General features: G+C 47.8%; 1 protein-coding gene across 1 annotated transcript; it reads right to left on the bottom strand.

Moving 5' to 3' along the window:
- Positions 1-9,823: 9,823 nt before the first annotated feature.
- Positions 9,824-10,871, bottom strand: LOC147981009 (BTB/POZ and MATH domain-containing protein 1-like). The gene is made up of 2 exons (XM_087515833.1): positions 10,713-10,871; positions 9,824-10,276 (listed from the first exon to the last, which is right to left on the bottom strand). The coding sequence occupies exons 1-2, from the start codon at positions 10,869-10,871 to the stop codon at positions 9,824-9,826; spliced, it is 612 nt and encodes a 203-aa protein (XP_087371959.1).
- Between the last annotated feature and the right edge of the window lie 1,360 nt (positions 10,872-12,231).

The raw sequence follows: 12,231 nt of genomic DNA, 5'->3' as shown, positions 1-12,231 counted from the left end.
GTCCCTCGAGCCCGCGTACACCTTCAAGAAAGACGCCCCCAAGGGGGAAACGACACAAACACGTCGCCGTCTTTTGATCTATCGATATAGGGTTTCCCCCGAAGGTAGCAGATCGTAGTCTAGAACTTCTCCACGGCGATGCCTTCAAGAAGGGAACGACACCCTAGAGCGCCGCCATCGTCGGCTTTGGCATCTAGCCAAGAGCAGGTTTTCACCCAGATCTGTTCGAAGAACTTCATCCGCTTCTTGTGCTCGGACCGCCGCCTTCTCTGTTGAAGACTAGACCAAGGGTCCAGCCGTCGTCGCCAGATCCATGTAGCCAGCACCGGGAGATGACGGCTATCTCCCTGTACCGGATCTAGCACAAACCGAAGCAGATCGAGTCGGAGACGATGATGCCCCTAGATCTCCGGCAAACCAGCGAGTCGCCGGCCCAACCGCATCCAGATCGCCGGGCACGCCGGGCGGCCGCCACCCCCCGCGTCGTCCGGGTCAGAGAGGGAGCTGCCGACCGCGCATAGGGGCCGCCGCCGCCTGCACACGACGGAGCGTCGCCACGAGCCCAGCGCCCACCACCACCTGCCGAGGCCCGCCGCCGCGCGCCCCATGCCCCTCCACCGCTCGCCTAGTGCCGAGCAGGAACACCACCAAGCTCCGGGGCCGCCGCCCCGGCATCCGGTCACCGTGAGAACCGGCCGCCACCCCCAGCCGCAGCTGCCAGCCTCCAGCTGTTGGGTTTCGTAGTAATTTCAAAAAAATTCCTACGCACACGCAAGATCATGGTGATGCATAGCAACGAGAGGGGGAGAGTGTGATCTACGTACCCTTGTAGATCGACAACGGAAGCATTAACTTGGTTGATGTAGTCGTACGTCTCCACGGCCCGACCGATCAAGCATCGAAACTACGGCACCTCCGAGTTCTAGCACACGTTCAACTCGATGACGATCCCCGGACTCCGATCCAGCAAAGTGTCTGGGAAGAGTTCCGTCAGCACGACGGCGTGGTGACGATCTTGATGTACTACCGTCGCAGGGCTTCGCCTAAGCACCGCTACAATATTATCAAGGACTATGGTGGAAGGGGGCACCGCACACGGCTAAGAATATGATCACGTGGATCAACTTCTGTCTCTAGGGGTGCCCCTTGCCTCCGTATATAAAGGCTCAAAGGGGGGGGGCGGCCGGCCAAGAGGAGGCGCGCCTGGAGGAGTCCTACTCCCTCCGGGAGTAGGACTCCCCCCTTTCCTAGTTGGAATAGGATTCGCGGAGGGGGAAAAGAGGAGAGAGAGAGGAGGAAGGGGGGCCGGCCCCCTCTCCTTGTCCTATTCGGACCAAGGGGGGGGAGGGGCGTGCGGCCCATCTCTGGACACCTCTCCTCTCTTCCACTAAGGCCCACTAAGGCCCATATACCTCCCGGGGCGTTCCGGTAACCTCCCGGTACTCGGGTAAAATCCCGATTTCACCCGGAACACTTCCGATATCCAAACATAGGCTTCCAATATATCAATCTTTATGTCTCGACCATTTCGAGACTCCTCGTCATGTCCGTGATCACATCCGGGACTCCGAACAAACTTTGGTACATCAAAATGCATAAACTCATAATATAACTGTCATCGTAACCTTAAGCGTGCGGACCCTACGGGTTCGAGAACAATGTAGACATGACCGAGACACGTCTCTGGTCAATAACCAATAGCGGAACCTGGATGCTCATATTGGCTCCTACATATTCTACGAAGATCTTTTATCGGTCAGACCGCATAACAACATACGTTGTTCCCTTTGTCATCGGTATGTTACTTGCCCGAGATTCGATCGTCGGTATCCCATACCTAGTTCAATCTCGTTACCGGCAAGTCTCTTTACTCGTCCCATAATACATCATCCCGCAACTAACTCATTAGTTGCAATGCTTGCAAGGCTTCAGTGATGTGCGGTACCGAGAGGGCCCAGAGATACCTCTCCGACAATCGGAGTGACAAATCCTAATCTCGAAATACGCCAACCCAACATGTACCTTTGGAGACACCTGTAGAGCTCCTTTATAATCACCCAGTTACGTTGTGACATTTGGTAGCACACAAAGTGTTCCTCCGGCAAACGGGAGTTGCATAATCTCATAGTCATAGGAGCATGTATAATTCATGAAGAAAGCAATAGCAACATACTAAACGATCGGGTGCTAAGCTAATGGAATGGGTCATGTCAATCAGATCATTCAACTAGTGATGTGATCCCGTTAATCAAATAACAACTCTTTGTCCATGGTTAGGAAACATAACCATCTTTGATTAACGAGCTAGTCAAGTAGAGGCATACTAGTGACACTCTGTTTGTCTATGTATTCACACATGTATTATGTTTCCGGTTAATACAATTCTAGCATGAATAATAAACATTTATCATGATATAAGGAAATAAATAATAACTTTATTATTGCCTCTAGGGCATATTTCCTTCAGTCTCCCACTTGCACTAGAGTCAATAATCTAGATTACACAGTAATGATTCTAACACCCATGGAGCCTTGGTGCTGATCATGTTTTGCTCGTGGAAGAGGCTTAGTCAACGGGTCTGCTACATTCAGATCCGTATGTATCTTGCAAATCTCTATGTCTCCCACCTGGACTAGATCCCGGATGGAATTGAAGCGTCTCTTGATGTGCTTGGTTCTCTTGTGAAATCTGGATTCCTTCGCCAAGGCAATTGCACCAGTATTGTCACAAAAGATTTTCATTGGACCCGAAGCACTAGGTATGACACCTAGATCGGATATGAACTCCTTCATCCAGACTCCTTCGTTTGCTGCTTCCGAAGCAGCTATGTACTCCGCTTCACATGTAGATCCCGCCACGACGCTTTGTTTAGAACTGCACCAACTGATAGCTCCACCGTTTAATGTAAACACGTATCCGGTTTGCGATTTAGAATCGTCCGGATCAGTGTCAAAGCTTGCATGAATGTAACTGTTTACGATGAGCTCTTTGTCACCTCCATATACGAGAAACATATCCTTAGTCCTTTTCAGGTACTTCAGGATATTCTTAACCGCTGTCCAGTGATCCACTCCTGGATTACTTTGGTACCTCCCTGCTAGACTTATAGCAAGGCACACATCAGGTCTGGTACACAACATTGCATACATGATAGAGCCTATGGCTGAAGCATAGGTAACATCTTTCATTTTCTCTCTATCTTCTACAGTGGTCGGGCATTGAGTCTGACTCAAATTTACACCTTGTAACACAGGCAAGAACCCTTTCTTTGCTTGATCCATTTTGAACTTCTTCAAAACTTTGTCAAGGTATGTGCTTTGTGAAAGTCCAATTAAGCGTCTTGATCTATCTCTATAGATCGTAATGCCTAATATGTAAGTAGCTTCACCGAGGTCTTTCATTGAAAAACTCTTATTCAAGTATCCCTTTATGCTATCCAGAAATTCTATATCATTTCCAATCAGTAATATGTCATCCACATATAATATCAGAAATGCTACAGAGCTCCCACTCACTTTCTTGTAAATACAGGCTTCTCCGAAAGTCTGTATAAAACCAAATGCTTTGATCACACTATCAAAGCGTTTATTCCAACTCCGAGAGGCTTGCACCAGTCCATAAATGGATCGCTGGAGCTTGCACACTTTGTTAGTTCCCTTTGGATCGAAAAAACCTTCTGGTTGCATCATATACAACTCTTCTTCCAGAAATCCATTCAGGAATGCAGTTTTGACATCCATCTGCCAAATTTCATAATCATAAAATGCGGCAATTGCTAACATGATTCGGACAGACTTAAGCATCGCTACGGGTGAGAAGGTCTCATTGTAGTCAATCCCTTGAACTTGCCGAAACCCTTTTGCGACAAGTCGAGCTTTGTAGACAGTAATATTACCGTCGGCGTTAGTCTTCTTCTTCTTCAAGATCCATTTATTCTCAATTGCTTGCCGATCATTGGGCAAGTCAACCAAAGTCCACACTTTGTTCTCATACATGGATCCCATCTCAGATTTCATGGCTTCAAGCCATTTTGCGGAATCTGGGCTCACCATCGCTTCTTCATAGTTCGTAGGTTCATCATGATCTAGTAGCATGACTTCCAGAACAGGATTAACGTACCACTCTGGCGCGGATCTCACTCTGGTTGATCTACGAGTTTCAGTAGTATCTTGTTCTGAAGTTTCATGATCATTATCATTAGCTTCCTCACTAATTGGTGTAGGTGTCACAGAAATAGTTTTCTGTGATGCACTACTTTCCAATAAGGGAGCAGGTACAGTTACCTCGTCAAGTTCTACTTTCCTCCCACTCACTTCTTTCGAGAGAAACTCCTTCTCCAGAAAGTTTCCGAACTTAGCAACAAAAGTCTTGCCTTCGGATCTGTGATAGAAGGTGTATCCAATAGTCTCCTTTGGATATCCTATGAAGACACATTTCTCCGATTTGGGTTCGAGCTTATCAGGTTGAAGCTTTTTCACATAAGCATCGCAGCCCCAAACTTTCAGAAACGACAACTTTGGTTTCTTACCAAACCATAGTTCATAAGGCGTTGTCTCAACGGATTTTGATGGTGCCCTATTTAACGTGAATGCGGCCATCTCCAAAGCATAACCCCAAAACGATAGCGGTAAATCAGTAAGAGACATCATAGATCGCACCATATCTAGTAAAGTACGATTACGACGTTCGGACACACCATTACGCTGTGGTGTTCCGGGTGGCGTGAGTTGCGAAACTATTCCGTATTGTTTCAAATGTACACCAAACTCGTAACTCAAATATTTGCCTCCACGATCAGATCGTAGAAACTTTATTTGCTTGTTACAATGATTTTCAACTTCACTCTGAAATTCTTTAAACTTTTCAAACGTTTCAAACTTATGTTTCATTAAGTAGATATACCCATATCTGCTTAAGTCATCTGTGAAGGTGAGAAAATAACAATATCCGCCACGAGCCTCAATATTCATCGGACCACATACATCTGTATGTATGATTTCCAACAAATCTGTTGCTCTCTCCATAGTACCGGAGAACGGCGTTTTAGTCATCTTGCCCATGAGGCACAGTTCGCAAGTACCAAGTGATTCATAATCAAGTGGTTCCAAAAGTCCATCAGTATGGAGTTTCTTCATGCGCTTTACACCGATATGACCTAAACGACAGTGCCACAAATAAGTTGCACTATCATTATCAACTCTGCATCTTTTGGCTTCAACATTATGAATATGTGTGTCACTACTATCGAGATTCAATAAGAATAGACCATTCTTCAAGGGTGCATGACCATAAAAGATATTACTCATATAAATAGAACAACCATTATTCTCTGATTTAAATGAATAACCGTCTCGCATCAAACAAGATCCAGATATAATGTTCATGCTTAACGCTGGCACCAAATAACAATTATTTAGGTCTAATATTAATCCCGAAGGTAGATGTAGAGGTAGCGCGCCGACCGCGATCACATCGACTTTGGAACCGTTTCCCACGCGCATCGTCACCTCATCCTTAGCCAATCTTCGCTTAATCCGTAGTCCCTGTTTCGAGTTGCAAATATTAGCAACAGAACCAGTATCAAATACCCAGGTGCTACTGCGAGCATTAGTAAGGTACACATCAATAACATGTATATCACATATACCTTTGTTCACCTTGCCATCCTTCTTATCCGCCAAATACTTGGGGCAGTTCCGCTTCCAGTGACCAGTCTGCTTGCAGTAGAAGCACTCAGTTTCAGGCTTAGGTCCAGACTTGGGTTTCTTCTCTCGAGCAGCAACTTGCTTGCTGTTCTTCTTGAAGTTCCCCTTCTTCTTCCCTTTGCCCTTTTTCTTGAAACTAGTGGTCTTGTTGACCATCAACACTTGATGCTCCTTCTTGATTTCTACCTCCGCAGCTTTCAGCATTGCGAAGAGCTCGGGAATAGTCACATTCATCCCTTGCATATTATACTTCATCACGAAACTCTTGTAGCTTGGTGGAAGTGATTGGAGAATTATGTCAATGACGCTATCATCTGGAAGATTAACTCCCAGTTGAATCAAGTGATTACAATACCCAGACATCTTGAGTATATGCTCACTGACATAACTGTTCTCCTCCATCTTGCAGCTATAGAACTTATTGGATACTTCATATCTCTCAATCCAGGCATTTGCTTGAAATATTAACTTCAACTCCTGGAACATCTCATATGCCCCATGACGTTCAAAACGTCGTTGAAGTCCCGGTTCTAAGCCGTAAAGCATGGCACATTGAACTATCGAGTAGTCATCAGCTTTGCTCTGCCAGACGTTCATAACATCTGGTGTTGCTCCAGCAGTAGGCCTGGCACCCAGCGGTGCTTCCAGGACGTAATTCTTCTGTGCAGCAATGAGGATAATCCTCAAGTTACGGACCCAGTCCGTGTAATTGCTACCATCATCTTTCAACTTTGCTTTCTCAAGGAACGCATTAAAATTCAACGGAACAACAGCACGGGCCATCTATCTACAATCAAACATACATAAGCAAGATACTATCAGGTACTAAGTTCATGATAAATTTAGGTTCAATTAATCATATTACTTAAAGAACTCCCACTTAGATAAACATCCCTCTAATCCTCTAAGTGATTACGTGATCCAAGTCAACTAAACCATGTCCGATCATCACGTGAGATGGAGTAGTTTCGTTGGTGAACATCACTATGTTGATCATATCTACTATATGATTCACGCTCGACCTTTCGGTCTCCGTGTTCCGAGGCCATATCTGTATATGCTTGGCTCGTCAAGTATAACCTGAGTATTCCGTGTGTGCAACTATTTTGCACCCGTTGTATTTGAACGTAGAGCCTATCACACCCGATCATCACGTGGTGTCTCAGCACGAAGAACTTTCGCAACGGTGCATACTCAAGGAGAACACTTCTTGATAATTAGTGAGAGATCATCTTATAATGCTACCGTCAATCAAAGCAAGATAAGATGCATAAAATATAAACATCACATGCAATCAATATAAGTGATATGATATGGCCATCATCATCTTGTGCTTGTGATCTCCATCTCTGAAGCACCGTCGTGATCACCATCGTCACCGGCACGACACCTTGATCTCCATCGCAGCATCGTTGTCGTCTCGCCAATCTTATGCTTCCACGACTATCGCTACCGCTTAGTGATAAAGTAAAGCATTACAGCGCGATTGCATTGCATACAATAAAGCAACAACCATATGGCTCCTGCCAGTTGCCGATAACTCGGTTACAAAACATGATCATCTCATACAATAAAATTTAGCATCATGTCTTGACCATATCACATCACAACATGCCCTGCAAAAGCAAGTTAGACGTCCTCTACTTTGTTGTTGCAAGTTTTACGTGGCTGCTACGGGCTTAAGCAAGAACCAATCTTACCTACGCATCAAAACCACAACGATAGTTTGTCAAGTTGGTGCTGTTTTAACCTTCGCAAGGACCGGGCGTAGCCACACTCGGTTCAACTAAAGTTGGAGAAACTGTCACCAGCTAGCCACCTTTGTGCAAAGCACATCGGGAGAACCGGTCTCGCGTAAGCGTACGCGTAATGTCGGTCCGGGCCGCTTCGTCCAATAATACCGCCGAACCAAAGTATGACATGCTGGTAAGCAGTATGACTTATATCGCCCACAACTCACTTGTGTTCTACTCGTGCATATAACATCAACACATAAAACCTAGGCTCGGATGCCACTGTTGGGTTTCATAGTAATTTCAAAAAATTTCCTACGCACACGCAAGATCATGGTGATGCATAGCAACGAGAGGGGGAGAGTGTGATCTACGTACCCTTGTAGATCGACAACGGAAGCGTTAACTTGGTTGATGTAGTCGTACGTCTCCACGGCCCGACCGATCAAGCACCGAAACTACGGCACCTCCGAGTTCTAGCACATGTTCAGCTCGATGACGATCCCCGGACTCCGATCCAGCAAAGTGTCGGGGAAGAGTTCCGTCAGCACGACAGCGTGGTGACGATCTTGATGTACTACTGTCGCAGGGCTTCGCCTAAGCACCGCTACAATATTATCGAGGACTATGGTGGAAGGGGGCAGCGCACACGGCTAAGAATATGATCACGTGGATCAACTTGTATCTCTAGGGCTGCCCCTTGCCTCCGTATATAAAGGCTCAAAGGGGGGGGCCGGCCGGCCAAGAGGAGGCACGCCAGGAGGAGTCCTACTCCCTCCAGGAGTAGGACTCCCCCCCTTTCCTAGTTGGAATAGGATTCACGGAGGGGGAAAAGAGGAGAGAGAGAGGAGGAAGGGGGGCCGGCCCCCTCTCCTTGTCCTATTCGGACCAAGGGGGGGAGGGGCACGCGGCCCATCTCTGGCCACCTCTCCTCTCTTCCACTAAGGCCCATATACCTCCCGGGGGGTTTCGGTAACCTCCCGGTACTCCGGTAAAATCCCGATTTCACCCGGAACACTTCCGATATCCAAACATAGGCTTCCAATATATCAATCTTTATGTATCGACCATTTCGAGACTCCTCGTCATGTCCGTGATCACATCCGGGACTCCAAACAAACTTCGGTACATCAAAATGCATAAACTCATAATATAACTGTCATCGTAACCTTAAGCGTGCGGACCCTACGGGTTCGAGAACAATGTAGACATGACCGAGACACGTCTCTGGTCAATAACCAATAGCGGAACCTGGATGCTCATATTGGCTCCTACATATTCTACGAAGATCTTTTATCGGTCAGACCGCATAACAACATACGTTGTTCCCTTTGTCATCGGTATGTTACTTGCCCGAGATTCGATCGTCGGTATCCCATACCTAGTTCAATCTCGTTACGGCAAGTATCTTTACTCGTTCCGTAATACATCATTCCGCAACTAACTCATTAGTTGCAATGCTTGCAAGGCTTCAGTGATGTGCATTACCGAGAGGGCCCAGAGATACCTCTCCGACAATCGGAGTGACAAATCCTAATCTCGAAATACGCCAACCCAACATGTACCTTTGGAGACACCTGTAGAGCTTCTTTATAATCACCCAGTTACGTTGTGACGTTTGGTAGCACACAAAGTGTTCCTCCGACAAACGGGAGTTGCATAATCTCATAGTCATAGGAACATGTATAAGTCATGAAGAAAGGAATAGCAACATACTAAACGATCGGGTGCTAAGCTAATGGAATGGGTCATGTCAATCAGATCATTCAACTAATGATGTGATCCCATTAATCAAATGACAACTCTTTGTCCATGGTTAGGAAACATAACCATCTTTGATTAACGAGCTAGTCCAGTAGAGGCATACTAGTGACACTCTGTTTGTCTATGTATTCACACATGTATTATGTTTCCGGTTAATACAATTCTAGCATGAATAATAAACATTTATCATGATATAAGGAAATAAATAATAACTTTATTATTGCCTCTAGGGCATATTTCCTTCACCAGCAGCGTTGAAGGCGACCCCGGCACGTGAGGTAAGGCACAGGACCGCGCCCTGCTCCTAGGCCCACACCGCCGACGTACACGCATCAGCCGCCGCCGCTCGTGCAGGTCTGCCCGAGCCGCTCCTGGGAGAGCGACGCGGGGGTGATATCGGGGCTCCTGAAGAGGGAGTCCTACTACTCGTCGAGCCGATCTAAACCATGATCGATCGAACTGCCATTGCTAGCACACTAAGCGTCAATCACTGCACCAGTCGAGATGCCGAGCCGATGGCGATCATCTCCTTCACCACAGAGGGGCAGGTCGCGCTCAGATGCTCGAAGTCGTCGCTGGTCACGGCCGCGTTCAGGTTCGCCGGTAAGCGGCCCAGGAAATCAAAGCATGCGCCCATGGCAGCCGAGTTGTTCGGCCAATTCTAGCAAGTTCGTCGTTGTGCCGACGTCAATGCTCCTGCACAGGCTCTCCTTGCAGAGCATCTTGAGCCTCTCCATGCCATACCGGTGCGCCGCCACCGGCAGATGTTGCAAGAAGGCGGCTTCCTCCTGCTTGGTCATCGTCTCCGGCAAGGACAGGGAACCAGTGTCCATGAAGGAAAGCAGCGCCTTGAAGACCCACGGCTCCATCTTGTTCACACGCACCATGCCGCCACTCTCATCAGTGGGGCCGTGGAGCTCAGCGCTGAACGCCGAAGACCGTGCGGCAAACGTCTCATCGGCGCCGCTCCCGGTCTCGAGGAGGCCATGGAGGTCCTGGCCCAGATCAGGCGGTGACACGCAGCGGCGGAGCTTGATAAAGATTGGTGAGGGGGCAAACCAAAGTTGAGGGGGCTAAAAAGATAAGTTATGCATGAACTCTGAGAAATCTTTGATATTCAAGCCTAATACTATTAGGGGTACACTTCAGAATTTTTCTAGAGTAGGGGGTGATGGTCCCCTTTGGCCCCCATGAAGCTGCGCCACTGGTGGCACAGCTACGAAAGACCTTAGCGCGAAGGTCTTGGCGGCCGACATGACCTCCTGGTGGCGAAACCCGCTGATGACGTCGATGTCACACCTAATCGTGAAGGAATTGCCCTAAATTGCCTCGATTTCTCCAAATCCTTCCTCTTGATGAGCTTCCAGCATCCCTGTACGCCATAGCTCTGGAACTGCAAGTCTCTGGACTTGAACAACGGCGAGGGTTGGCTCTTCTCCTTGGGGAAGCACGGCAGGCAGCGCGGGTGCTGTTTTTCCGCCGCGTCGGTCGCCCGTCGAACGCGCTTACCCCGTTGGGGTAGTACCAGAGGTTCCAACAGTGGTTGCCGACAGTGAAAGGGAGAGAGTCGATATGCTGCCCACTCAATGTGCTGGAGTAGCCCTCGACCTTGAGGAGGTGGTGCACGTTTGCCGTGTTGGCGGTGATCTTGGAGGCGGTTGTCGACATTGCTATAACACATCGGCAATCGAGGGGATCGATGATCCAGAGTAGGTGAGGAGAGCAGAGAAAGGGGATGAGCCAATTGTAACACCCTCGATGCGACTATATCTCCCACGTGTCAAGGCACAACTTAGAGGCATAATCGCATTGAAGGCATATGTCGCAAGTTAGGCAATCTTCACAAACATCCCATGTAATATAAATAATAAAGGGGAGATAAAATAGTTGGCTTACACTCGCCACGTCAATCAAGTACATAAATAACATTACATCATCCAAAAACTCATGGCCCGACTACGGCGCCAAAATAAAAGATAACCCAACGTGCGACACGGTCCCAATCACCCCCAACTGGGCACCACTACTGATCATCAGGAAAGGAAACATAGTAACGTTGAGAGTCCTCGTCGAACTCCCACTTGAGCTCAAGCGCGTCTCCTGGAGCGGAATTATCAGGCCATGCATCTGGTGTAATAGAAATTTGTGAGCCACAGGGACTCAGCAATCTCGCACCCTCGCGATCAAGACTATTTAAGCTTATAGGTAAGGCAAGGTAAATATATGTGGAGTTGCAGCAAGCGACTAGCAAAGATATGGTGGCTAACTTATTCGCAAAAGAGACCGAGAAGAGGAGGCAAAGCGCGAGCGAGAAACTAGAGAGCAACCTGCGCAAACATTACTCCAACACCGTGTCCACTTCCCGGACTCCGCCGAGAAGAGGCCATCACGGTAACACACTCAGTTGATTCATTTTAATTAAGTTAAGGTTCAAGTTATCTACAACCAGACATTAACAAATTCCCATCTGCCCATAACCGTGGGCACTGCTTTCGAAAGTTCAAATCCCTGCAGGGGAGTCCCAACTTAGCCCATGACAAGCTCTCACGGTCAACGAAGGAATAAACCTCCTCCCAAGACGTTCCGATCAGACTCGGTATCTCGGTTCTTCAAGACACTTCGACAGGTTAAAACAAGACCAGCAACACCGCCCGAATGTGCCGACAAATCCCGATAGGAGCTGCACATATCTCGTTCTCAGGGCACACTCAGATAGGTCAAGCTACGAGTAAAACCAACCCTCAAGTTGCCTCGAGGTGGCCCCGCAGGCTGCCCAGTTCGGACCAACACTCAGAGGAGCACTGGCCCGGGGGGCGGGGGGGGGGGGGTTAAAATAAGATGACCCTCGGGCTCCGGAAACCCAAGGGAAAAAGAGGCTAGGTGGAAAATGGTAAAACCAAGGTTGGGCATTGCTGGAAAAGCTTTAATCAAGGCGAACTGTCAAGGGGTTCCCATTATAACCCAACCGCGTAAGGAACGCAAAATCCGGGAACATAACACCGATATGACGGAAACTAGGGCGGTAAGA

This window comes from Triticum urartu, chromosome 3A (assembly GCF_056163025.1).
Source record: "Triticum urartu cultivar PI428250 chromosome 3A, HENAU_Tu73, whole genome shotgun sequence".
NCBI lineage: Eukaryota > Viridiplantae > Streptophyta > Magnoliopsida > Poales > Poaceae > Triticum > Triticum urartu.
This window is presented reverse-complemented; position numbering and strand designations above follow the sequence as displayed.

Excerpts from the sequence above, each read along its gene's own strand:
- LOC147981009 (XM_087515833.1), bottom strand. The coding sequence starts at position 10,871 with ATGTCGACAACCGCCTCCAAGATCACCGCCAACACGGCAAACGTGCAC. Across the intron at positions 10,277-10,712 it reads TCTGGTACTACCCCAACGGG|CCCCCTCAACTTTGGTTTGC; the intron begins GTAAGCGCGTTC and ends TTATCTTTTTAG.